General features: G+C 40.0%; 1 protein-coding gene across 2 annotated transcripts in view; it reads right to left on the bottom strand.

Annotated features, from left to right (window-relative positions):
* Positions 1–6,681: 6,681 nt before the first annotated feature.
* The window catches only part of LOC137960774 (probable pre-mRNA-splicing factor ATP-dependent RNA helicase DEAH9), a 43,065-nt gene continuing 21,779 nt past the window's right edge, over positions 6,682–27,967 (bottom strand). The window contains exons 17-23 of one of the 2 annotated variants that reach the window (XR_011114306.1): positions 19,665–19,754; positions 19,062–19,133; positions 14,919–15,017; positions 14,601–14,741; positions 9,038–9,117; positions 7,914–8,148; positions 6,682–7,212 (exon numbers count right to left, since the gene is read on the bottom strand). Coding sequence is in view for 1 of the 2 variants with exons in the window: in XM_068808311.1 (XP_068664412.1) it covers positions 8,001–8,148; positions 9,038–9,117; positions 14,601–14,741; positions 14,919–15,017; positions 19,062–19,133; positions 19,665–19,754 (630 nt within the window). In the remaining variant the exon portion in view is untranslated. Of the gene's footprint in view, positions 7,213–7,340; positions 8,149–9,037; positions 9,118–14,600; positions 14,742–14,918; positions 15,018–19,061; positions 19,134–19,664; positions 19,755–27,967 lie in introns of those variants that run through there. The other variant, XM_068808311.1, reaches the window with a different exon arrangement.

The following is a 27,967-nucleotide window of genomic DNA, read 5'->3' as shown; positions in this document are numbered from 1 at the left end:
CCACTCCCCTGGGATGGGGGCGGCAACCCCTATGCTGACCTTGCTGCGAAGGTCAATCTACGTACCGACTCAACGTAGGGCATTGATTAGGCTCCACAACTTAACATGCCTTATATGACAACTAGACCCGAAAAAATCGTGGGCTCTAAATGGGTTTTTACTATCAAACATAATCCCAATGGTTCTGTTGCTCACCTCAAAGCCTAACTCGTTGCCAAGGGATACACTTAGTGTTATGGAGTGGACTAAGAGGGACTTTTTTCCTAGTGGCTAAATTAAACTTGATACTCGTCTTATTATCTCTAGTTGTTAATTCTTCTTTGTTGGTGTTTCAATTGGAAGTCAAAAATGTATTTTTGAATGGGGACATCAAAGAGGAGATATATATATATGCATCAACCACCTAGTTTTGCAGTTGAGGGGGAGTCTATATGCAAATTGGGAAAGTCTCTATATGAACTTAAATAGTATCTTTAGGCTTGGTTTGACAAATTTAACCAAGCATTGGTACTGTTTGGATTCATCTGGTGCTCAGTAGATCATTCTCTCTTCATCAATAATAACTTAAAAGGGAAAGTAATACTACCAATTTATGTGGATGAAACCATCTTAATCAGCAGTGATGCAGACAACATAAAAGGAGAAATAAAATATATACATGCGCATATTATTTCTTCTGATAAGAGATTATTTTTTGCTGAAGGAACTCTTTCTTAATTTTTCTACTCAATATTACTTGGAGAATTCGGATTGATGAACCTATGAATGAACCTGTGTGTTTTTTAATTTTTCAAAGTTAGGTTTTGTCATCGTAAAAAAGGAGGAGATTGTTGACAATAGATTTGACTCCTTTCTTGTTTTTTATGATAACAAAACTTAATAGAGCTGACAGTTAGCAATACTAAGCATTTCAAATACTTTACCTTCAACAGATATGCATCTCAAGGTATAAAACTTAAAAACGAATCGAGCCTACTCAAGACTTCAAGCATCATATATGTCAACTTTTAAAGAAGCACCCTTGAAGAAAAAGACAATGGGAAGACTAGAGTTTAGGAGTCATTGATGTATATCAAAATTTAGTCTATGTAAGAGAGAGTCGACTAAACTCTTTATTTTAAGGTACAATGTTAAACATAGAGCTTTACGACATACATTGCATACATACATGTTTCAAAACTTCATGTACTTATTCTAAAACATGTTAGACCACTTAAATTCAATCATTCACATGTTTATAAAGTTGAATTAAATGAATTGGCATTGGAATGATTTATCAACCTCTGCCAATGATCGATCATCCAAAAGTGCACATGCCAAGTTTATAAAACATGATCGATCATCCAGAACATGGCCATTTCATGCTATGAAGCATGATCGGTCATCCCACTTGGACTGATCGATCAGCATTGTCCAGACAAGCAAATGTTACATTGAATGATCGATCATCCCATATTAATGATCATACAGACAAAATCTTGCCAGTCAGGGACATAAAGCATAATCGATCATAAGAAGTTCATTGATTGATCATACTGGTAATGCATTGTCAGAGGGAATTCTGATTAATCGATCAACTTAACAAGTCAAGTCCTATATAAACATTTTGATCGATCATTCCATCAATCAATAATTCACATCCGGATAGAAAAATAGTTGTTATACATGATTGATCAATCAATCCAAACACTAACTTTTACAAATGGGAAAAAATTGCTAGTTTGGCTTGGGGAAGTCATAAATACTTCTACGAAACATCACATAGAGAAGTTAATGAGTATTTATTGGCAAATCTATAAGCCTTTATTCTCATAGTCTTGCAATCTTCTCTAAAGTACTTTTGAGTGAAAGAGAGTCACCAACTTGCAAATCTTCTACTCTTTCATCTACCTTTCCTTGCATGTCATGTAGACAAGCCCCTATATACCCATTGTGTTGCAAAGAAGTGGATGCTTGGATCTTTCAAGGAGAAGGTACTCACCCAATGAAAGGGTGAAAGTGATGTTTCCTTTCTTTTGATTTTATTTTGTGAAAGGTTCATCTAGAACTTGTTTAATCTAGATAAAAAGGCCAACTAGAGCTAGAATTTTGCCAATCTCTTGGGGATATTGTAATTGTAAAAAGCGTGTACTTAAGCTACATATAGCTGAAAAAGAGCCAGAATCTCTTTGTGTAAATTCTAGCTATTAAAACTTACATAGTGAAAATTTTCAAGCAAGGGTTCTTGGGCGATAAATACCAATAAGGGAGCATTGATAACACAAATTCGTTATGGTGTGTGATTGATTATTTACATTGAAATTGTTATATTTCATGTTTTACATTACACGCCTTACTTAAGTTTTTAACTTGTAATTCTCAATTTACCCCCCTCTTGAGAAGCCAACTCACTAAACCTTCAACATAATTAACCTCCAAAATATAAGAGTTAGGTATACTTATTTATCCAAATCCTCTAATAGTACATTTTCCATTGTCTCCAAATGTTACATGACCTCCATCCTTTGGGGTGAGTTAGACAAAAACATTATCATTGGTCATGTGTCTTTAGATCCAACCGTTTAAAATCCATACCTTTTTTTGGCTCTTTGTCTCAAAAATATACCTAAAAGAGAAAATAAATCATCCCCTTCAAGGCCCTAACCAAATTGGGTGCCTTAGGGAAACCATTAGCCAATGCATTCTCCTTGGGTATTAAAATTTGCTTACACATGGATTTTCAGGTAGCTCAATGTTCTATAAATTTCGATACCCACATTTATTTTACACCATACCCATTTCTAAGTTTACATATATTTCCATAATGTCATAATTTACTGCAATAGTAGCATCTACGTGAGACATGTATATGTGATTATAAATTTGAGTTATTTTGTTCTTCCTATTGTACCTCCTTGGTAGTTTCTTGTGAGAAATAGCATTTTGAGCTTTTGTTATAGATCAATGTAATTTTTTTCAAATGCCTATCACAAGACAAGTTTTCTACTAACTCTTGTTGCCTTAAAGCATTGGCTACATGGCCATCAATTGCTTCCTTAACTGAAACAATTTCACTCTTAAACTTTCGAATTTCTTGCTTTTGGACATTACATCTATTTTTCTACTTGTTCATACAGTTTATGTATTTTTCAAGCAATTTTTTCAATTCATGTTCTTAATCAGAATCACTTACCTCTTTTGATGTGGAGTCATCATCATCTTCAAATGCCATGAAACCAACATCACTTTCATCCTTTTTGAAATGGTAGACCACTATCCAGGGCATACGAAATTGATATCAAAACTTTTTATTTTTCTTCTTGAAATACTTGCTTATGGATTGTGAGTTCTCCTTGAGATTGGGCATTTATTTCTTATATCCCCTAGCTTACCATACTAAAAGTGACCACCAATCTTTATAAAAAATATCTTTACGGCCTTTGTTATGTCCTCTTTTAAAGTTTTATCTTTCTTTTTATATATCTTTTGTAAGTACCTAGTAATGAAGCTCACATCTTTGGAGCACCCCTCACTTGACCCACTAGGATCACTTTTTGCTTTTAGTACAATGTTTTAGCCCCTAGAAGGTTTTTCCTCTTTTTCTTTCAATTCCATTTCATATGTCAAGAGGATATAGTAGTTCTTTTGAGCTCATAGTCCTAAAAACATTATTTTCTTTAATGAATGTCTTTCCCATGTCCCATGACTTAGGAAGAGCCTTGAGAAACTTATCATTCCACCTATAGAGGGAAATTTCCTCAGCTAGGATGTTCAATTCGTTCATAATGTGAGCAAACCTAGAGTTCATTTCAGCTAATTTCATCTTAAATTCATCATATTGGGCAACTAATCAACTAATTATATAATCTATAACCTTATATGTAACTCCAACTTGTCTCATATTTCTTTTTTTGTTTTAACTATGGTGACCCTATTGAACTCATAGGGTCTTGAGGCATACAAGAGTAGGTTAATTGGCTTTGAGTTGGTCTTAAGTTGTTCCTTATTTCTCTTAGTGAGTTCACTATAGTTCTTTGAGATCTGACCCCATCAATTATCTTGTGAGGATTAAAACCAAATATCTCAATCCATAGATTGAAGGAACAATTTCATTCTAACCTTCCAACGAACATAATTTGCCAAATTAAACATAAGTGCCAATTGGTTGATTGCCCTTTGAAAAGGAGCATCTTATATTGAAAAGATAGAAACCAATTGAGCGGGAATATGAAACATTTTAACTCAAACTTTTTCAAATCCGCTCTGATACTAATTGTTGACCTAGGTGGTGTCTTAAGAGGGGGTTGTGTAAAATATAAAAGTTAAATTTTAAATTCTTGGAGTGGAAACAAATTGAACAAGTGAAGAAAAATGAAGCATATGCAAACAACCACAAGGGGACAATTTTTTTGTTCTTGATATTTCCTCGTGATAATCACCACTCAAGAAACCTAGCTCATGAAAAATTCACTAATATGCTCTATTAGCAAAACTACAAAGAATTTCCCCAACTCTCTTTAACCCAAGTGTAATACCCAATTACAATTTTCCCAATCACTCCCCAACAATTTTTCTTATTACTAGATTTAGCACTAGTGGAAACTCGCCTTCTAGATTCAAGGTCCTAGAAAAACTCTTTTAAAGAAAGTGAGAAAACAAAACGTGAAACTTATACTATTCTTTTGGAGAAAAAAATCGAAACTTCAAATCCTCTAAGCATGTGTTATGAAGTATGTGGAACTTGATTGCAATAGGAATGCCAAAAGGTTTGCAAAAAAATTGAAAATTTTGATAGATTTGGGTTTTTTCACATGCAAAACTTTGGGCTCAAAATTTTTTTTGGAGGCTTTGGGATTGCAAGAAATAGTTATTTAATACTTTAGGGGAAGTTTGAGTCCCTATTTATAAGTTTCCTAGTTAACTAACCGTTTCTGGCCATTGTACAAAAAGTTGCTCAAGAGGGATGATGGATCATACATTTTCATTAATCAATCTTTGTAGGGTTTATAATTTGTCTTAAAAGTTTTTTAAGTTATAAATTAGGAAATAATGGTAGAGGTGTAAAATGGGAAGTTCATAGCATGCCCTGTGCTCCAAAAGGAGGGGTGCCAACCTCCTAAGGGTAGTTTAGGTATTTTTGTGAAAAGCCAAAAGTTTGTCAAAAGAGGGAGTCTTAGATTAAAAAACCATATAGACTATGATTCTTAGTTGGAGTGTCCTATTAGAAGTTTTAATCAGTATCCCACTAGGAGTTTTAGTGTCCTAATTAATATATATGAGAAATAATAAATAGAAAGAAGCTTAGATAGGGCAAAACATTCTTAAAGCTTGCATTTTTTACCTTGCTCCTCTCTTTTCTTTCTCTACTCAGGTCATATCAATCTCGCTCTCTCCCGTCTTTATTTTCCTCTCTATACTCGAGCTCTCTCTCTCTCTTTACTTCTTTTCTCCCTTCTCTACTCTTCTCTATACTCGAGCTCTCTTTTCTTCTGTCTCTCCTCCCTCTTCTCTTTTTTCTCCATGGCAACTCTCACTCTCTCTTTCCTTCTTCTTTGATCTCTTTACCTATCTTCTTTTCTAAATTTATCTTCATACTTTTTTTCCAGCCTGCTTAACCCTCCTTTTGTAGTCTTTAATTACACTTGGCTGAAGAAGATATGACCTCCAAGAGGGTTCTATCAATTGTTCGAATCCAACAACTATATTTTTTTACTCCCTAAGGCCTATTTATCGATCAAACGATCATGCCTTGTATTCATTGATGGACCATGCTTTACAATTACTCCCTTTGTAGCATTACAAATAATTGATCATGCCCTACCTTATAGGCCTGTTGGATGATCGATCATAATCCTTTAGGTTGATCAATAATACCTTATGTTTAAGGTCTGTTGTGTTATGGATGATCAATAATGCATTATAAGCCCTACCTTATAGCAAATTGAATGATCGATCATAATCTTTTAGGTTGATCAATAATGCCCTATGTTTAAGGTTTGTTGTGTTCTGGATGATCATGCATACATTTAGTACCATATTTTATCATATCCTTTGACAGTGTACACAACTAAGCTCTAAGCATAAGTTAAACAGAAACTAAGGGATTTGTAGTTTCTAAAATATTCTAATAAGATATTAAAACATGGTTTTAATCAAACTTTTATGCCTAATACTCTCAAACCAAAATAATTGGAATTTTGTTGGCTATCCTCTTACATAGTGTTCTCGAGATTTTCCATGAAATTTAGACTCTTAACCCTTCAAGATTTCATGCTTCCTTATAAGTGTTTCTTCAAGATGACTTGTTCTTTATTTGGTATGAAGTCTTTTGTGTTGATTTGACTAGTTCTTCTTCATAGACCTTGTACGTGTCTCTTAAAGGTTACATATCATGAAATAATAAATTTGCAATTGTTTAGATCACTAACTTGAGTTTTGTTATCATCAAAATCAAGGGTGCGAGTCAACCTTGGTCAACAATGAACATGCCCAAGATTTAAAGAAAAAATAGGAGTAAAAAATTATAAAAAAAAAATAACAAACCTTACTAACCATTATGCCATTAGGCATCACAACACTTTCTGCTGCACAATTGAGGAAAACCTTTCTTCAATGTGGGTACATCATCATTAGCTGGTAATTGGGCCTAAATTGCATCATATTTGAGACCTAAGCTATCAATGAACTCAGCCACTCGAGTATTTGTATTTTTTCTTATGAAGTTCCCTCACATGGGTAGTAAATAGATGATAGATATTGATCTCTTGTTGAACTCCTTGCAATTCACCGAAGTACTTATTATCTTATCCCCACTTTGGAGGTGGAAAAATTTAGTATACAGATACAACTCATGTACCAGACAAATTATTCCCTGATCAAATATGGACTCTATGATGCCCAAATCTCCTTGGTTATCCTGGAACTCTCAAGCTGATTCCTCAGCTTGGACGCCATGTTGTTGACCAACTAGATTATAACCTAGCTATCCTCTTACCTCCCCGTCCTCAATGATGTGAGTAGGAGGGTCATTACTGATATGTTAAGCATTTCTTTTGGCCTTAGATACACCTTGGCATATGTAGCCCAACTCAAGTAACTTTGTCCATTCAACTTCTTCAAAATCTCCAAGTCCTTAGCAGCTCAATTAGCAGTACCAACCGATCAACTGAGAAATTTGAAGACCCCTTTCCCGGATCATTTGTAGACCTAGGAGTAGAAATGGCTAAAACTCCCCTACAACAGGATCTTAATGCTTTAATATCATGTAAGAGTTACAAGTTGAGAAGAGAGACAAAAATAGGAAGAGATGAAGGCACAAGAGAGAGATAGAGAGAGAGAATTGTGAGGGTTTGCAGCAGTCATTGGAAGTTAAAACTCATCTCCAACCTCTTTTATATTTAAGAGAGATTACAGAACACCTTACTTTTCGAAAAAAATATGTTATAAGAAGCTAAAAATTGAACCAACTAGTCAAATACCACATAAAAGCATACTACGCTCCTAACAATTAGACGTCTTGAACATCTCTGTTTTCCACTCCATGACGCCAAAGGAACGCATAGTTTTGTTCTTGAAAATCTATATTATCTCTCACAACATGCTACGGTGTCTTAGCCTAAAGCCCCCTCCTAAGACCAGATTTGAGGGGTTTCAAGCTTAAGTTGTTCCTTCGTTTGCTGGATTTAGGACTTCCAACCAGAAGAAATTGAGCGTGCTTGTTAAACAATAGACAGGCCATTGCTCCAACTGCATTTTACATCTAATGGATACACCTGACAGCAGTCACCTCGTTTCGTCACCAGAACGCATGCACCAAATAACCCTATCATCTTCCTTGGAAGAATTCTACTCTTCCAGTGACTAAGGCATGGCTGAAAATAGTGAACAACTGATGTCCTCTTCAAGCATTTTGAGGGTTATAAAGCACTGTTTACCTGTTTTACGATTTTCATCCTGTTGCATGCTTCTTGACCTTCTTCAACTCTTCGCAAGCATCTATAACAGCTTTAACTTCAATGCTTTCAATAAGTAGCAGGATTGGGCTTTTCATACTGGTAGAAGTGAGGAGCAGCTTCTATTAGCCACGAAGGGTCAATAGCAATAACATTCTGCATATATAGCCGATCAGTAGACAGCAGAGAATGGTATATCACCCATTTTGGATTTACTCTGCAAGGATAAAAACCAAAAATTATATGTCAAATGATGATTACAATGCCCATGTTCTCACAGCACGTTTACTTACACCCACCTTATTGTATATTCCCTTTTATTTTGAGATGAGATACAATTATCTTCTTTCTGTATAACCTTGCCCTTAATCCTGCTTTCGTGCAAGAACGAATTCACAAGAAAGACAACAAGACGACAACCAGGGATTTGAGAAAAACTAGCTAAAATATAATGTTTATTAAAGACGAGGATTCCACTTCCCTATTTTAGCCTATGCTTTAATAGAATGTCTAAGAGCTTCTCTTTTAACTGAAAGTCTAAAATAGAAGATTAGTGGAAACTAGTTGTTTAGTTAAAGTCCTAATAATAAAAATTGTACTTTCTTTGTTATGTGCTGACATCATAGATCACCCACACTATGAAGAATTTCATCTTGAAAAAAACAAACAAACCTGCTTTCAACATTCGACTTCAACTGTAATTGATCACATACTGCAAGGTATTTATGTACAAGAAATAGACTTGATAAAATTGGGCCCATTCTTTCCAAAATGAAGAGAAAATGTTAAGAAACCTCTCAGGATTAATCACACCCAAAAAATATATTGATAAAAAAAAAGCTAGAACAAAAAAAAAAGGCAAAAAAGTAGAACGTGGATAGAAGAGAGAAAATCACACACTAAGAACAAGCCAGTGTATTTCAAAAAGAAGAGATATAAGCGTGTATTTAAGTGTATTTCAAGCCAGTATCGTTTATGATACATGCATATAAACAACTCAGCTACAAATGGTAGCAGTGTTGTAAATGGTCGTAATAGCATAGCTGCATAAAACAGAAGTTAATTATAATAGCAATAGTAAGATATCACAAATCTTCAATACTTGCCTGAAAAGAACTGAAGATGGATGAATATATACATCCTCCGAACTCCTGACTGTCTTGTACAATCCACTGGGACCAAATGCCTTAGACAACATTCAAAACAGTATGATAGATTTAATACTACAGAGATGATTCAATAACCACAAGCTGTTAATAAAACATATGGAAGTAACGTGGTGATATGATGCAATTAATGTAAACATAGGTACCTAAATATGCTCATGATGAAGATGTTTGATATCTCATAACATAAAGAGGAAATAAAAAACCTCTTGAATATGTATGTTGGGTAAATTAAACACATGAAAAGAAAAGGAAAAAGAACCAAAATATTTCTCATAGTTATGTAAGTCTGGCAATAAGCCCAAACCCAATCCAAAAGTAACAAATCCAATCCAAAAGTAACAAACCCAATCCCTCTTTTTGCATGGCTTGAACATGCTTCATTGCATCCTTAAGTGGGCTGAATCCGAATTTGACTTATTGAAATTTTATCTTGACAGGACCTAGACATAGGGGTGTCTAACCCAGATCTAAAAGTTGGGGAGTACATGCCAAACTTGAAACTTTTGATCTTTCAACATTCAACTTCTTCCTTCTCCGTCTAAATAACAAGCCACCTCAAGACATCCAATTGGACAAAACACAACAAAAAACTGGTGAAGACAAGGATTCTCACAATCATAATCTAAAAGGGTGTGACACAAGGAAAATGTGGAAATATATATGTGACACTAAGTAAACCGCCTAATGGCAGCAGAAAACTACCCACTGTTAAGGGCAGTAGTAGAAAATAACCACTTTTAAGAGCATCAATACATCACCAGGGATGAAATCAGTCCATATACCCTACAATAAAAGATCAACCAAGGAAATTAAACTAAGGAATTGACACTATTTCCTGCCAAAAAGTTCAAATGATACAATGTAATTAAATGTCAGAATGGTAAACAAATGATTTGTTGAAGAAGCCATAACAAAGAGTCTAAGATGAGTCTCATGTAAGGCATATCTCACAAGTTTCATAGAGTCTAAGACAAGTCAAACAAGAGAAGCAAACTCAAGGGAAAAAGTTGAAATTTAAGAGGATGTTTCCTAATTATGTTTTATCTCTTTTTTGTTTAGTTTAGAAAGTTACAGTTTGGGGTGTAATTGAGTAATTGGGAAAGTAACATGGTGTGCTCAATTCAATAAGCATCAAATCCAGAAGCCACCAAAAATCAACAAAAAATTGTTTGGGAAGGATGACATCACCTTCCAGATAGATGACACAGTAAGTGTAAGGTTGCCACCTGTGCAGGCAGTAATGGGAGAATCCCAACACTATAACCCTCTAGAGGCACAAAATTCCCATAGAACTACAACTGGTTGAACAAGTTGCACAAAAGAAGAAGTCCTAACCTTTAGCCTCAATTAGACAAAATCCTGGAAGTCCCCTTTCTTGGAGGAGGAGAAAAGCTTAGAAAGAGAAAGTACCCAAGCTTTAAGGAGGAAAACGGAGAAGAAGAGAGAAAATAGAGAGAGAGAGGGAGAGAGAGAGAGAGAGAAAGAGAGAGAGAGAGAGAGAGAGAGAGAGAGAGAGGAAAGAGTGCTTGAGAAAGCACTCACTTGGGGTGCAGAAATCGAACCCCCTCTTCTAATAAAAGTCACTTAAGTGAAAGCTTAGCAGAGTTACAAAAAATGTCCCTTATATCTTAAATCCTCATATCTCATTGAAAACTACTCAGAACACGACCAAACTTGAAACTAATACCTTATAATATGATACTTAGCTTACTGATATCTTCCAAATTACATACCACCTAGTGAAATGATCAAAATATCCTTGCAAGGATTCAAACATTTATTACGAAAAAACTTCTCTGTGACTAACAATAAAGATTTCCACAAGTAGTGGTAAAAAGTATCCCAAGGGAGAGAATAGAAGACTGGAACCACAGAAAGGAAGAAGGAAGAATTGAAGATTGCCAATTTGCTAAGAATTTTTATTTGCAAGTTGAAGTTAGAAACTCTAGCTTGAGGGGGAGTATTGAAGAAGCCATATCAAAAAGTCTAAGATGAGTCTCATATAGAGCATACCTCACAAGTTTCCTAGAGCTTAAGGTAAATCTCATGCAAGAAAAGTCTCACGAGATAAACAAGTTCAAAGGAAAATGCTGAAATTCAAGATAATGTTTCTTAGTTATGTTTTGTTTGTTTTATGTTTAACTTTGCAAGTTATAGTTTGGGTATAATTGGGTAATTGGAAGAGGGACCCCGCATCAATTTAGGAACATACCATAGAGAATGGTGTCGTGCAAAGCTCGGGAAAACCTCTGGGCAGACCTCCTCTTTGACCACCCTCCAACCTTTGCACCTTTGCCGCCTCCTCTGATTTGGCCCGACGGAATACTCAGCAACAGATGCTCCTTCACTCATCAGCAGCAGCAGATCGGAAGAACACAGACAACCAAATCTTCGGAAGTTGAAGAAGACGGATGGCAGACTGTCACTAGTAGATTCTTCAAAAGAAAACATCGGCAAACTTCGGCTAGGAGCCCCTCCACCTTCTCCTATAGCTACGGGAAAACAACTACCAGCATCAAACAAACCCAAGAACGCTCAGGTCTGGCAATTCATGTCCTATCCAAGACGGGAAGTAGAAGGTCCTTCATATTCATCCCAACAGTCGTAGGCGATTCCTTCATCAGAATCTTCGACGAAGTCACCTCAGGAAATATCGGACGTAGCTTTGCTAAAGAACTTTGGACCGGTGAGTCTGTTTTCTATTTCACCTCCCAAATCCACCATGGACAACCTGAATGCAGAATCACTCAGTGCCGTCGGCGAGCAGTCATGGGCATTCTTTTCATCCCCAAATTCACCAACACAAACTTCGGGTGGACCACCTTCCGCAGCTGCCTCCTCCAGCTCCTACCAGAAATCTCCATTGCCCCACAGGCCCCACATTCCCCACCAAAACCTCCAGCCAACCCAACCTTCACCCACATTGGTCAAATTCATCAGCCTCCACTCTCGCCAGAAACTCCAGCCAACTGCCCCCTCCCCCTCCCCCTCCCCCGCCCCCACATATCGAACACAAACTGGATTTCATCTCCCTCACCCTCCAGGCCCAGACCCTCTCCGACGGAAACAAGCACCTGACCACAGCTGCTCTTGCTCTAACCAGTTCACCCTACTCTTCCGAACACTCCATCAAAAATTGGTTCACCACCCAACTACTTCTAGACTACACCCCCCTTATCTCTCATATCACTGACCAGCTCTAGCTTCTGCATTTCAAATCTCCAGACGTAGAATATTTGCTAATGATACTATCAACCATTCACACTCCTGTGAAAAAGCTATTGGACTGGTCCCCCACACTCACCAATGCCCCCCAGGGCCAATGGATTACTGCAAGAGGTGTTCCGGTGGAACTTTGGTGTTGGCACACCATGGAAAGCATTGCAAAAATATTTGGTACCCTGCTGCACATCGACAATAACACAACATTTCTGAAGGATCTAACAAAAGCTAAGTTCTCCATTCTCCCCAACCACCCGATGAATGACTCCGGCCTCCTTAAACTCTCCTCTGGGTCGGCCCCCTTCTGGGTCCATCTCACCTTCACAATCAATGCCAAATAACAACTTTGATGACAGCAGCAGTTTTATTATACTGCACGAGCTTGGAGAAAAACAATTGTGGGATCCAACATGAAAAGAGGGGAAACAATGACAAAGAGGTCAAGGCCCTTGGACTTGAGACCTACATCCATGAGAATTCCATACTGCCAGCTATGTGAGTAAGGAAAGGATAGGCTTCTAAAGACCAAGACCAATACGAGGAAAAGTTCTCTTTCTGGTTCCTGAAAAACCAGAAAAAAAAATAAAGAAAGAAAGAAAAGGAAAGGATAGGCTATGTGAGTAGGGGAAGGATAGGCTTCTAAAGACCAAGACCAATACGAAGAAAAGTTGCCTCAGCCAGGAGACAAGTTTGGGGGATAACTGCTACAAAAACTTGACAGAATTGCGAAGAAGAACTAGTTTATGAAAGATGAAACATAGACAAACACAATTAAACAGCGAGAACAAACGGAAGAAAAAAAGTCACATTTACAAAGAACGACTTACATTCATGAGATGACCAGATTAACTCATATTCCTTAACTGATTGCCTACTTGATAGCATGTGAATATTTTCTGGAGAGTGTCAGAGAAATTAGGGTTTAAAGACCCGTCTTCCCTATTTATAACTTAAATAATATTAAAATAACAATCATGTCTCTCTAGAACTTGCAAACCCTAAGATTCTACTTTCAACAAGAAAATACTTTCTTAGAAACTAAAGAAAACTTAACTAACTGAAAAATAACAACTTTTAACCATGGGAAGACGATGAGATTTCAATCTAGGGGGCCATCAAAACAGGGGAAAAACGCATCTTAATGTGTGAAAAACTGTCGAACATCCAAAAGGAATAGCTTCGACTAATTTTATTCAAGAAGAGCAGATCAAGGTTGACCAAAAACCAAGACTGTTGAAAAGATTCAAAACCAATCCAACATAAACAGATAGATGAAAAAGCTGGACTTTTATAAGAACAAATACAGGTTTCGACTAATCTAGACACTACTTCAGCACCCACGGACAAGAATCAGTAGGGAAAATTTTAGAGCTTGCCTGCTTGGCTAAAACAAAAACAAACACAAACACTCCTCTTCTTCTTTTCTTTCTCTATTAGAGTTTTAGAATGAAAAATCACAATATAGAATTGGAATGAGAGAGGAAGAGGAAGCAAAATCGTCAAAGATTAATCTATTCGACCCTCTTACTTTGTTATAGCTGAATATTACAAGTTTCTATAAAACTCTCATAGAGAAACTAATTAACACATCTACAAGAAATCTTCTTGTTGGCCTATACTATTATTTAATGTAAGGTACTCAGTTTTTTTGCCATGTAGCCTTGAGGTTATGCAGTTTTACTTTAGCTCCTCCAAAAGCTTTCTTGTATTAAAGTTGTTAAGGAATAGTCCCACATGGATTAGTGAGTATAAAGATCTTGAGTTTATTAGTTGAGAAAGAGGTTTCCTAAGTTGGCTAGTCATTTTGGGATGGGCCTTGGACCCAACTTCACATGGTATTAGAGCAGGTACTCATATGTGGGCCTACACCTAAACTACCCACTTGTAGAGCCTCAAAAGAAGGTCTACACCTAAACTATCCACTTGAAGAGCCACAAAAGAGGGCCTACACCTAAATTATCCACTTATCGAGTTACAAAAGAGGGCCTACACCCACAAAAGAGGGCCTACACCTAAATTATCCACTTATCGAGTTACAAAAGAGGGCCTACACGTGAGAGGGAGTGTTAAGGAATAGTCTCACATGGATTAGTGAGTACAAAGATCTTAAGTTTATTAGTTTGGTTTCCTAAGTTGCCTAATCATTTTGGGATGGGCCTCGGGACCCAACTTAACAAATTTTCTTTCCTTGAGGGTGGATCTAAAACTTCATATCAATTTTATGCCTATACGGTTTGTTTAAATCAGTAAAGAAAAGAAGAAAGGGAATAATGCTTACCTCCAAGCGACATGCATGGGCAAAAAACCCTGCAGTGACTGCCTTCCTTAATATGTGAGTGTCTCTATCGCAGGATTTTAAGCTAACACCTAGCCGCTGCAGTAATTTTCTGAGTAGTTCTCTAATTTCAACAACCTTCTTCTGCAAAAGAATTACTTTTATACAGATTAATATCATTAACAACCCTGTGAAGAAACCTCTCAAGTACAAGGACCATATGAGCAAAACTAGAATGAAGATACAGTCACATGAGTCATTGATATTTGTCATATAGTTTAGATATTTATCAAATACAAAAACTGAATCCTAGATACGCACCATAGCTTGGTAGTTTATGAAATTTTTGTGACACCACTGAGAAGATTTACCAGATTGAAGAAACCCTTTATATACGTTCAGATAAGTGACATGATCACCCTGCAGATTGTCAAAAAAGGAGATGAGACCCTCGGAGAAGCTTCATGAAACAGAATCACACATGTTAGTTTTTGAGAATGAGAGAGAAAAAATGATGAATGAGAATTGAGAAAGGGAAAGGGAGAAGCTCACATTGGCTCTCTCACACATTCTATTAATAAAATCTAATACACTTAGAATCAAACTTTAATTAAACTACCCAAGTCCCTATTACAACCAACTTAAACTTACTAAAATAAGATACTAAGCACATGTAACACAAAGCAATAACTAAGAGAGAAATATTAATAAGGACACATCTACAAGTTGCTTAAACTGCCTCTTAACTTCCATGCCTCTTTCAAAAGAGTTTCATTCTTTCATGAGCTGCTTCGACTCATGAAACTTTTTCTTCTATGAGACTATGCTTAAGACTCCACAAGACATTTTCTTTCACAACATAGACCATCACTCAACCCCCTTAATCCAGAACTATGATCATCATCATCATCATTGCCATCATTTTTTCCCGCTACATGAGGGCTCCCCCATTCTGCTCTACCTTTTGCTATAATAATTTAAATCTACTTATCCAAAAGTTTGGATCAATTACTCTAAATCCCCTAAAGGGTACCTGAATTACTCTCAACCCTAAACCCTAAACCCTAAAAAGTACCCGAATTACTTTCAACCCCTAAAGAATACCTAAATTACTCTCAACCCTTCTCGTCATTTTTATGCAAAAAAGGACATAAATGCCTTACATATTAAATTTTTAATAATTTCTTGTTGAATTTCTGGAAAAGAGAAATATTTCACTGACTTGTTATATTTTTAGTACAATGAGTCTCTATTTATAATAGAGGAAACAATAAAATCCAATTATAATTACACTACCTTTGTCCAAGTTACACCCAAAGTTAAACATTAAAAGTGAAGTCTTAGAACAATTGAACAACTAAACATAAATAGAAGGCAAACATAACTAAAACACTTTTAATTAAGACTCTCTTGTGGAATGTATTTTGACAAGAATGAGAGACAAGAGGCAAGAGGAGAGAAACAAGAGACACCCCTATTCGTAGTCTCCACCTGATCGCGGCAGCAACAGCCAACGTTACTCGGGGACGAAACCCAGTGGAGCAGCCGGGATCTCTCTTTCGACAAATCCCAGATAGCAACATTGAAGACTTCGGAAGGCCTGCCCGAGCTCCGACGTCACTTCATCGCCGCATGATGACCACGAGGCAAGGAACTCCGGTGTGGCATTCCGTATGGCACTCCGAGGACCAATGAAGACGACGCTAATTGAATCACTGTTAGCAGACGACAGCTTTGGCACAGGCATCCTCGCGACGCTGAGCAGCTTTCCACTGCCCACCTTCCGCTTCATCTACGGCCCCATCACACTGTTGATCACCCGAGTGGCCCTCTGAGCCACTCCCTGCATTCGGGTGACGATGAAGACTAGGGTATAACGTGCCTCCATAACCATCCCAACTGCAGCATGTGCCTCTTTAATCACCCAGTTCACGGAGGCTACCACGTTTGATCACGACTCCCCACCATGGTCCAAAGAGCTCTAGACTAGACCTTGGCACTTCAGCCTCCTCGTAGTCCACCGGAATAATGTTGCCGGCTGCCGCATTGTTAAGTATCAGGACCGCACCACCATGACTCGCGTCACCATTCCGGATGCCAGTAACACTTCCTTCGGCTAGTCCCACTTCATCCAATGCCTACAAAGTTTCCTTCCAGCCCCACCACCAGCTAGCCCCCAACTCCCCATCCCCGCAAATGATTAGCCCCCACTTCCACCCAAACCAACGACTCACAACACGGAACCCTTTCCCGTCACCCCCCATTTCATCTCCCCCCTGTTTCAAATGATCCACCTACCTCCATCCGGTGAAACTCGGCTATCCAGCCCAAGCCAGCTTCTGCCTGGGACCAGCCAGCCATTGTGGTCCCCCCACACTTGCTTCACGCTGGGCTCGAAAGACTGGTGTGCACCGCCTTCGCCAATTTAGATGCTTCGCCTGCCGATGGAGAGGTCATCTCTGACTAGTTCATTCCACAACTGCACCTTAACTACCGACCACAGTGTTCATACCTGCGCCCTGGTGAGTGGATGGTCACTTTCCAATCGCTCGGGGATCGATGGATGATTGTTTGACTCTCCACTTCAGCTTTCATCTCTCCCATCCAAGATTGGACTCCATCCTCGCACAGGCGCTGCTTTGGCCAATGGCTCTAGATTGCTGGTCTTCTGCCAGCATTATGGGACTACAGTGTTTTGTAGCTCATTGCCGATCACTACAGCTCCCTTATCCGGCTTGAGGACTGTACTACCAATCGCCACAAGCTTGACTTTGCCTAGCTGTTTCTCAAGGGGAATCCTCCTCCTCTGGAATTCATCTGTTGTTGAAGTAATGGACCACATTATCGGTTCCTTTTCTATTGGATTTAAGTTGTGCGACAAATGTATCGGCTTTAAATGGGGCCTCGCTGGAGTCTATGGGCCCACTTGCTATCGGGAGTGCAGCTCCTTTCGGAAAGAACTTTCTGATCTTCTCCCCTGCTGACCCATCCCTTGGCTTCTTGTTGGGGATTTAATGCAACCAGATTCTGCAATGATAAATCCCCGCATGCAACCAGAATTTCTTCCACTATGTGCCACTTTGCTGATTTCATTGGAAGCTTCGAATTGGAGGAGATTTTCCTTTCTAGCAAAACCTTTACATGGTTTAATGGGCAGAGGCCACCCATCCTATCCAAGCTTGATCGTTTTTTTGCCACTAGTGATTGGTTGAGGCTTCATGAAAATGTATGTGGATCAATTTTGAACCGAGTGGGCTTTGATCATTGGCCATCCAGATTGACACCAAATTTGACAAGTGGGCCCGACTCCCTTTCGATTTGACAACTCTTGGTTGCAGGATAAGCAGTCTGCTGACCAACAGCTATCAAATTTCATCACATCGACCAAAGCAAGACAACGACTCACATGCATTTGTATAAGCAGTATGTGCAAACACCAATTGTTAAGTGAATTGGAAGCCACCATAAGAGAAGCTTTTCTGGACCTTCGGGATAGGGTCCTCATTCCACAACAAAAAGAGACCAAGATGTGTCTGTCATGTCCAACATGCATTATTTTGTTTTCTTCTTTTTTTTGGTTGTTTTGTCGGTGGCCATTTTATATGTGGCCTTTTTTGTTGCGGCCTCCCCTCTCTTGTAATCTTTTTCTTTCTCCTTTATTTACTTTTTTTTTTTAGTGAGTTGGATTTCTCTCAAAGAAATCCTTATCAATGCAAGATTTTTATCTACAAATTAAAAAGATCACTTAATCAGGGACATGTTTAGACCCAAACCCTACTTTGTTTATCAGTTTTTTGTGTATGAGACTCTCTCAGTTATTTCTCTCTAGTTACAACAGGCTCCTAAATTTCTGAGTAAAAAGAGAGACATGCATGAGGGGGCAATCTCCCGTCCCCTCTATCTATGCTCCATTTGTCACCAGCAGATAAAGAGAGTGGAACATTAACACACACACAACCCAGATCTCTCAATACCCGAATAGCTTTGCTCTTTGGAGGCAATAGGAACCTGGTCACTTGAGGCAGCTAACCCCCAATCAATAGGGTTATCTCCCATGTCCATACCTTCTCTTTCACCCCAAATTTTCTCTCTAAACCGTAAATCAGCCTAGCCATCAAACCCTAACCTAATTTGTCCGCATATCTCTTAGCCAAGCCATCTCTCACCCATAAATCCTCTAACCCTAGCTAAATACTCCTTCCTTTTCTCGCACACAACCTCTTTTCTTTCCCTTGCTTGGAAGATGTCATTCTCCATCATATTAGAGCGACGAGCACATGTTCTACATTTAGGATCATAACAGTTACCCATATTTTAGAGGAAGCATTTCAATTTTATTATTTTATGGGTCTCTGTCATCATATTGTATCATGTTATAAACTAGTAAAAGTACGACACACAGAAGAGGACTTTATCATAAAATAAAAGATGCTCTGAAATTGGTCTGCAAGTGGGGAAGGATACCTCAGCAGCAGCAAACCGCAATTTAGCTTCATCCAACTCCTTTTGTGCCCCTCTGATGGAAACCCAAATAGACTAAAAGTAGACAAAGCAGTTAAAAGAGTCTTAGAATAAGATTAAGACAGCTTCAGAAATAAGCATTAAAAAACAAAATAAACAAATAAAGATAAGATTTGGAGCACAGGGTAGTAAAAGTTAGCTTAAGTAAATTTGACTAGTTCTATGTTTTCTTGTCAACAAACTAAGAAAGTCAACTCCTTGTCAACAAACAAACAAAGTCGACTCCTCAAAGGAGTACAACCATTGCCCTCGCTCTTTGCCACTGAGTACCTATCCTCACACTAGTTGATATCGTCGCATCATTTATTTACTCCACTTTCTTCTTCCATTTCTTTTAGCATCTCTATGTCATTGCCCAAATATAATTCCATGTTTTTTGTTCACTATCACCAAGGACAAATAAAGAACACCTGAGTTCTCATTATTCAGGACAAAATTTACATGAGCTGGTACAAAATGGAACAGTTTTTATTCTAATTCATTAAATTGAGCGGGTCCTTATTCAAGAAAGTCAAACAGAAATAAGAAAATGGCTGAAAGCTTCACCTGGATAGATAAAACAGCTGCAACAGTGATAATCTCCTCAGTGCAACCTAGAGAGCTTGCAGACAAAATCATTTTTGAGATCATTGGATCCTACAAAAGAACATGTCACAATCAACATCAAGACATCTACATTTTCTTCTTTTCTTACAGAACTATGAGAAATCAACAATGTTTTTAATAAAGTGAGAAAATTCATTAAAGAGAGAATATACAAGAGCACAAAACAAAGGCTCCCGCCACAACATATTGTATCCAAAAGGGATGAAATCAACACTCCCACTAAAGCTGGAACATATCTATCAAAGTGCCCAAGCTTGTTACACAAGAAAATGAAGTCCCTTTGAGAAGCTTGGTGAAGATATCACCATTTTTTTTCCTTCTGGTGAAGATATCACCATGTTGGTCAATATATTGAACATGTGATGTGACTATTCTTTTTCTCATAACAGCATCTTGAATGAAGTAGAAAACCACTTCAATATCTTTTGTCTGCTCATGGTACTTAATTAAAAAAATGGCAGCTTGATTGTTACAAAACATATTCATGAAACCGTCTAAACAGAAACCAAATCAGCCATAAGTGAGTTGATCCACATTTAAATCATGTGGTGTGTCATAGCCAGATATTCAGCAGTAGTACTAGATGTAGCAACCCTTGTCTGCTTCTTAGTTTTCAAGGTTACTAAGTTACTAATTGTAAATGTATAGTAACTGCTAGTGGACCTCCTATCTAGCCGAGACTACATAATCCGCATCGAAGTAAACAACCACAGCCAAATGCTTATGTAACCCGTAGCTTGAGCCTTTTCCAGGTGAGTCTTTGAGGTAGTTAAAAAATCTAACTACATACATTGATTAGCCACTCCCATAGCATATGAAATATTTGATCGAATGACAATAGCATATCCTATATGCTGCCTCTCCGTGTAGCCTGCATGGGTTTTCCATGAACTAACCACTTCCACTGCTAAAAACATTTTTAGCCTCATAATTGTGGCATAAATCAGTTTCCAACCAACCGTCCATATTGAGTTGGTCAGATTTCTTCTTGGCTCCACACTAGGAAAGAATTTGCTTCCCTTTCGGGTTCCTCTCTCCAGGACAACTGGCAAGCCTTGGCCCAAATGATCGTCTCCTCCAAGCTACCATCATTCAAGAATTGCAACCTCCTCAGCCAGACCCAAATGCGTAAACTCCCTTGGTAACCCCTACAAGGCCGGTTATGGTGAAGTTTTCAGTGATTCAACAAGCACCCAGCTCATTACCTATACCGGCCCCTTGGGAATTGTTGACTCCACTTCCATCGAGCTTAGGCTCTCCACGGTCTCATTGTTTTTCATGACCACCTTAGTAGCCCGCTTCATATCGAAGGTGACTCTAGGGTGGTGATTGGTTGGTGCACCTCCTCCTCCTTGGCAGCATTGGGATGTCTTCAATGAAATTATGGATATTGTTCCCCATATTGATTGTACTTGGTCTCACATTCCTAGATCTGCAAATTTTGTTGTTGATTCGCTTGCAGGAAGCTTCCCTCCAATCCCTTGTTGTAAAGGAAGTCATCCCCCCTAGCTAGCTTGTTGTTCTTTGTTTGTTGAATAAAACTTCACTTTTATCAACAAAAAAAAAAATCCTTGGGTTCTCTTTTGCTCTCTTTTGCTCTCTTTTGTATATTCTTCCTTTTATGAATTTCTCATTTTACTCAAGAAGAAGAAAGAGAATATCATTAGTAGGAGAGCAGAAAAGGCACAAAATGAGGAGGGCCTCAAAACAAAGAGGCCAAATGACCAGCACATCTGCTAGCTAACAAGCAGCAAAAAATAGACAAATTAAAGATAAAATAAATAGCAAGTTAAATGAGACCATGTACATGAGATTGCTCAGACAATTAGAAAAAAGTCTAGGACGAGATGAGCAAGCGACGAGAGGAGAAAAACCCTTTCGGGGTCTCTCGCCGCCAAAGTACGACGGATTAGGGCACTCCCCAACAGTTCTCGGCTGCGGAGGAGTGCCCGCCTCCCCTTTGTTCCAACCACCCCCAGTTGATCCCTACCGTCCGCAGCAGCGCAATTAAGGCGCGACGACAAAGGAAAATCATCGACGACGGAGGAATGTGGTGGGTGGATGATGGCAAGAAATCAAAAAGCGTAAAGGAAGGAGAAGAGAAGATCCTTGAGGATCTCGTGAAATTTCAGAGATACCGAAATCTCGCTGGATTTGAAACCAGAAAAGACTGGAAGTGTTTTGAGAATCACAATTAAAATGGGACGAGAAGATCTTTTATCTCAGTCTCGATGGCTGCGATTCCAGAGTTTGTTTTGACAATCTTTCCGAAATCCACGTTTATTTTCCGAAAACGAAGAATCAAAGCAACCCTTCGATTTTCTGTTCGATACATAGGTATAGAGATTTAAAACAGAAATTACACTAATACCCTTAGAAAATTAGATATTTACAATTTTGTCCCTTATATATGATAACATCCCCCCTCAAATGGATGCTGGGAAATCAACCTCAATATGCTTGGTGCGTTCATGGAAAACAGGGTTGGTGGCAATCTGAATAGCACTAGTGTTGTCAGATGACATGATGCCCCTACGTTAAGATGAGCCACTCTCGAGGGGCTGCAGTGGTAGAAAAGGGTCGCGGCAGAGGCTGCGACACGTGTACCGAGCAAAAGAAACGTCGTGGAGTGGGCTCTCGTCGCACACCAAAAAAACGAAGCCAAAAAGAAGCCAATGACCCCGTCGAACACCAAGAACAACCCGTCCAAGACCAAAAACGAAGATACCCGTTGAACACCAGAAAACCGAAATGCCCGAGAGAGGAGCTGCCGAAATTCGCTAAAGCCGAGAGAGGAACCTCCGAAATCCAAAAGAAAAACCCACAAGACCCTCCGAAAGCCACTACAAATCGAAAACCGAGAAAGAGGGAAAGATAACTCACCTCTGAGAGCACAACGCCGAGCCGATTTCTCCACCACCGAACCAAGATCGCTGAAGGCGCCGAAAAAGCTAGGAAAAACAAAAATCAGGACGCAAGCTCTGATACCATGACAATCTTTCCGAAATCCACGTTTATTTTCCGAAAACGAAGAATCAAAGCAACCCTTCGATTTTCTATTTGATACATAGGTATAGAGATTTAAAACAGAAATTACACTAATACCCTTAGAAAATTAGATATTTACAATTTTGTCCCTTATATACGATAACATGTTTGATGTCTAGTAGACGGTGCAAATGCAACCTCGCCGAGACTACGGGAGATCAATGTCGGAGAAATTCCCTTCTTCTCGGTGTTTCGAAAGAGGGGGATTCAGGAGTGAAAGATTGTGCAAAGTAGAGGAACCCTCATCATTGCAGGAATCTATCTTCCGGAGGTCTCTGGTTCCTCATTCTGCTGGGAAGCTTTGGGGACAACATCCTCGCCATCACACATGATTAAGGTGTTTCTCTGCCACCGAAAAAAATCACCTACCTTCTGCCCCCCTTGGAAGCTGCAACGAGCACTCCACCCCCACCCCCCGCCCTCCAGAAAAAATCCCCCAACACACTCCACAAAACTCCACCATTCACCTACCCCCCGATGCTTTCTCATCGGGCAGGAACGCTATGGGATCAACCATTGTCGTGGAGGCTCAATCGGATGGATGGAAGGGTGAGGATCTAGCATCGTGGATTCGCGATAAACTTCAAACTGAATACATGCCCAAAATTGCAATGTTGATCCCTCGAAAATGGTTGGTTTTTCTCCAATAGACGGTAGAAATGGAAGCTGCTCTTGCAACCACGATAATGGAGCGAGACCAGATATTTTCAGTCTAAAAGTGGTTAGAAACCCCACTCTGATGCCCCCTTGGGCAATGGATTTCGATCAAGGGTTAGCCTTGTGGAACTATGGTCGAACGAGGTGCTTAACAGGATCACTCACTCCTTTGGAACACCAATCCAGTGGGCTGAGGACATGACGGAAAGAAGAAAGATGGAAGCGGCTATGGCTTTCGTCGCCCCGACCTCGCGTTGGGTTGACCCTCTCTTTTTGAAGATCGTTTTTGGTGAGGACTTCGTCTAGGTCGAAGCGTCTTTCGATGAGTTGTGTACGTTGAGCCCACCGGAAGGGATGCTCTTCCTATGAGTTCACGGACCTGTCCTCAGACCAAGTCTCCCAGCCGACTCAGCTCGGATGAGTCAACCTCCTTACCGAGCTGGCTTTCAAATTCAAATTCAAAATTTATGACAAGCTCTGCACGGTCTGCATTCACTGTGACATTCCTGAGCACCGAGGTCGTCCCGTCTACCACATCAAACCCCTTTATTAAAATCATATAAGAAAAAGCATGCAGATCCATCACTAACCTCCATCAAACCATGCATCCACTCCGACTTTCCCAAGCTCCGAGGTAGTTCCATCAACCAAATCAAACCCCTTTTTTTTAAAACCACGTCAAATAAAGCCTGCGGATCTGTCACTAACCTTCTGTCAAACCCACTTTTCCAACCCATTTCCCTACGCAACACCTACACCTACTCTTCCCCATCCCAAGAAACCCCTGCGTTGGGCCCGATATCACTTGCTACTGCTACTGAGCCAAACTGTCCTCTGCACGATGGTGTCCTTGGGATGGAGAAAAGCACTCCTCTCTCGGATGCGGCTCCTTCTGACAAGGGACGGGCCCAAGAAACAGTTCTCTGCCAGGCACCATCCTGAGGTCATACAGATGCCTGCCCGAGGGAACCCAGTGCAGCTCCTGATGTTGTCAACCTCGAATGTCGGGGACGCCTTTCTAGCCTTTGGACCAGCCACTGAGGTAAATCCTCTCCCCAATGCTACTCAACAACTTTTCCCCCTACAGCTGGCCTCGTCTGCTGGGGCCCCTCGAATACCGAGAAACAACAATATCGATATCGGATATGTCCCCTCCTCTTTGAGTTCCGCTTCATTCCACTCATGGTAGGCCCAAAGCCTAGAAAAAACCTATATTGCTTCCAACACTAGAACCAAACTCGTCAAACCTGATGCTCACTTCGATGATACCTCCCATTGTTAAGCACCTAGCCAATACTACCCAAAAGACCGGCCTGTTATGAGCGGAAGACATAGCTACTTAACCCAGGACCATAACATCACACCCCACCTTCGCGAGCCGACGACCACGGCAGCGCAACGACACTGGCCCAACCGCTATAATACCTAGACGCAACCTACCAGTATTTTAATCCAGCCTTTGCGCCCGCGCAACGACACTGGCCCAACCCAGGGCTTATCCCAAGGACCTACTAGTATTTTAATCTGGCCTTTGCGAGTCCCGGGACTCAAACTCGCGACGTGGGAACCCGCTCTAATACCAAATGTTAAGCAATTAGCTAATACTACCCAAAAGACCGGCTTGTTAGGAGCAGAAGACATAGGTACTTAACCCAGGACCATAACACCCATCTGAGGATAGAAATGGCACCGCCACCTATCTCCCAACCTCACTCACCAACGGAGACCGAGGAACTTGCTCACTCTGATTCAGAGTCCACAACCAAAGTCGCGCCTTCCCTTCATATTGCCTCAACCCCTGTTCTAGCTACTTACCAGAGAAGAAGGTATTGCCAGAATAGCCTTATTTTGCATGCCACCCGAGACAATCCTAAGAAATATCTCCTCCCCTCCCAAATGAAAGGTCGTCTCGCCTCGTGGAGGAGCTTCAAGCCGAACATCACAAATACGACGATGAGATGTGGCAACAAATGATGAACTTGGCGTGTCTTATGGGAGCAATCTGCAGTGGTCAGCTACAGGGAGGACAACACCACTCAGGAAGTCCAGAAAAGAGTTAACAAATGATTCTTATATCATGGAACGTCAGAGGTATTGGTGCTGACCAGAAGCTTGGGGTGATATCTTGATTCCTCTTTCAGTTTAAACCCTCAATTGTGGTACTTCAAGAGACCAAATGTCAGGAAATGACTTACACCATTGCTAGTGATCTATGGGTCTGTACTTGGGTAAAGTGGGCTGTTGTTAACGCCATAGGGCACTTTGGTGACATCCTTGTCGCATGAGACTCCACTAACTTCGATGCTCTCACTATTATGGAGGGTATTTCTCCTTGGATGTCAGTCTCCGGGATCACACTTTTGGTAGAGTTTGGTGTTTAGCTGGAGTCTATGGTCCGACGAGATATGCGGGGAGGTGCCTTTTTTGGGACAAGCTCTCGGAGTTAAACAAGTCTTGGAATTCTCCCTAGCTCTACGTGGGTCATTTTAATGCTCTTCGTTTTTGCAACGAGTAGAAGCCTCCTGCTCCCCACATCTCTTCCTCAATGCGGGGTTTTACGGACTTCATCGAAGGCTGTGGTTTGGACGAGATCACGTTGTCAAGGAAAAGTTATACCTGGTCATTGGAAGGGCACTCAATAAGGTTGGTTCAGATCACTGGCCTATCATGCTCTCCACTTCCTTTGAGAAATGGGGGCATTCCCCTTTCCACTTTGAAAATTCATGGCTGCTGGAGAAAATTTTTGACTATTTTATTAACAGCTAGTGGTCTGAGGGCCCAATTTATGGTAGAAGGGAGTGGGCTTTTCCTTTGAAACTCCTTTTACTAAAAGGAAAAATTAAGGAATAGGCCTCAAATCATCATGCCTCGCTGGGTGCTGAGAAGGTGTCTCTTCTCTCGTGGATCGCTGATCTGGACTCGATGGAGGAACGAAGGTATTTATCCCTTGCAGAGTGTTCATCTCGCGTTTCTCTCACTATCAATCTCAATGCAATTTTGCATCAAGAACGAGTTCAGTGGAAGCAAAGAGCTCGATTTAAATGGCTAAAAGACGGTGATGCAAATACTATGTTTTTCCATGCCCTCACTTCGGCAAGAAGGAGATCCAACCGAATTACCTCATTATGCATCAATAATGAGGTAACGTCGTGTCGGACCTCTATCACTAATGTGTTGATTCAGTTATTCACATACCAATATTCAGAGGAATGCTTAAGTCGGCCAAAAATTCAGCACCTCAATTTCTCCTGTCTTTCTCCATCAGTCGCCTCCCTCTTAGAATCCCCTTTCTCTGCTGGGGAAATCGAGTGTGCAGTGTTAGGTATGGAGAGTGATAGGCTCCGGGTTCGAATGACTTCAACGAGGACTTCTTCAAAAAAAAATTGGTCAAGCATCAAGGAGGATATAATTGCAATGATCCGTGGCTTCTATAAGAATGGCATCACCTTCCACAACATCGGGGCTTCTTTCATCACTTTGGTTCCAACGAAGTCTAACGTTGAGAACTCGAAAAATTTTGGCCTATCACCCTCATCACAAGTGCATACAAAATAATTGCTAGAATTTTGGGCCATCGGCTAAAGGCTTTTCTCCCAACAATGATTCACCGTTGGCAAGGCACTTTCCTCAAGGGGAGGAATATCCTCGACTCCACTATGGCAGCACATGAACTCATCGACCATTTTAGCTGCATCAAGGATCCAAGAATTGCCCTCAGCTTGATTTAGAAAAACTTTCGATCGAGTAAACTAGATCATTCTAGATGAGCTAATGGAATGAATGGGTTTCGGCAAAAAATGGAGATTGTGGATCAGAAGTTGCGTGTGCTCGGCTTCCTACTCCCTCATTCTCTACAGTTCGGTTTGCGGATATTTCAAAGGAACCAGAGGGCTTAGACAGGGTGACCCTCTTTCCCTGCTTCTTTTCAACATTGTGGCGGAATTCCTCTCCTCCATGTTCTACTCGGTTGTAGAACTTGGTTGGCTATCTCCTACTAGTCACCTGCAGGCTTTTAATGTCCTTATCCTCCAGTATGTGAATGATACTATCATATTTAGGATTGGAAGCCTAGAAGGAGCTAGAAGGATCAAACCGGTTTTGGGTCTCTTTGAATTAGCTTCAAGGTAGAAAGTTAATTGGAGGAAAACATCTCTTATGAGTTTCAATGTTAACTCGGATCTTCTAGCTGATATGGCGAGTCTTTTTGGTTGTACTGCATCCAGCATCCCAACCACTTACCTTGGACTCCCCCTCTTTGACCGTCGCATCAATCAAAGCCTTTGGAATTTTGTGGTTGAAAAGATTGAAACCCACCTTGCCACTTGGAAGGGCCGATTTCTCTGTAAGGCAGGTAGGCTTATCCTCCTAAAATCTTGTATTGCCGGTATCCCAAATTATGTTTTGCCCTGCTTCCGTTTGTAAAGCCATGGATAAGATCAAAAGAAGGTTCCTCTAGATGGGATCAAGTGACGCTTTTAAATATCATTTGGTCAATTATGAGGATGTTTGTATGCCAAAGCATTTGGGGGGGGGGGGGG

This window comes from Aristolochia californica, unplaced genomic scaffold (genome assembly GCF_029961685.1).
Source record: "Aristolochia californica isolate CCGP_79_NKW_82.1479 unplaced genomic scaffold, dmAriCali1.0.hap1 SCAF_1, whole genome shotgun sequence".
In the NCBI taxonomy this organism is placed as follows: domain Eukaryota; kingdom Viridiplantae; phylum Streptophyta; class Magnoliopsida; order Piperales; family Aristolochiaceae; genus Aristolochia; species Aristolochia californica.
This window is presented reverse-complemented; position numbering and strand designations above follow the sequence as displayed.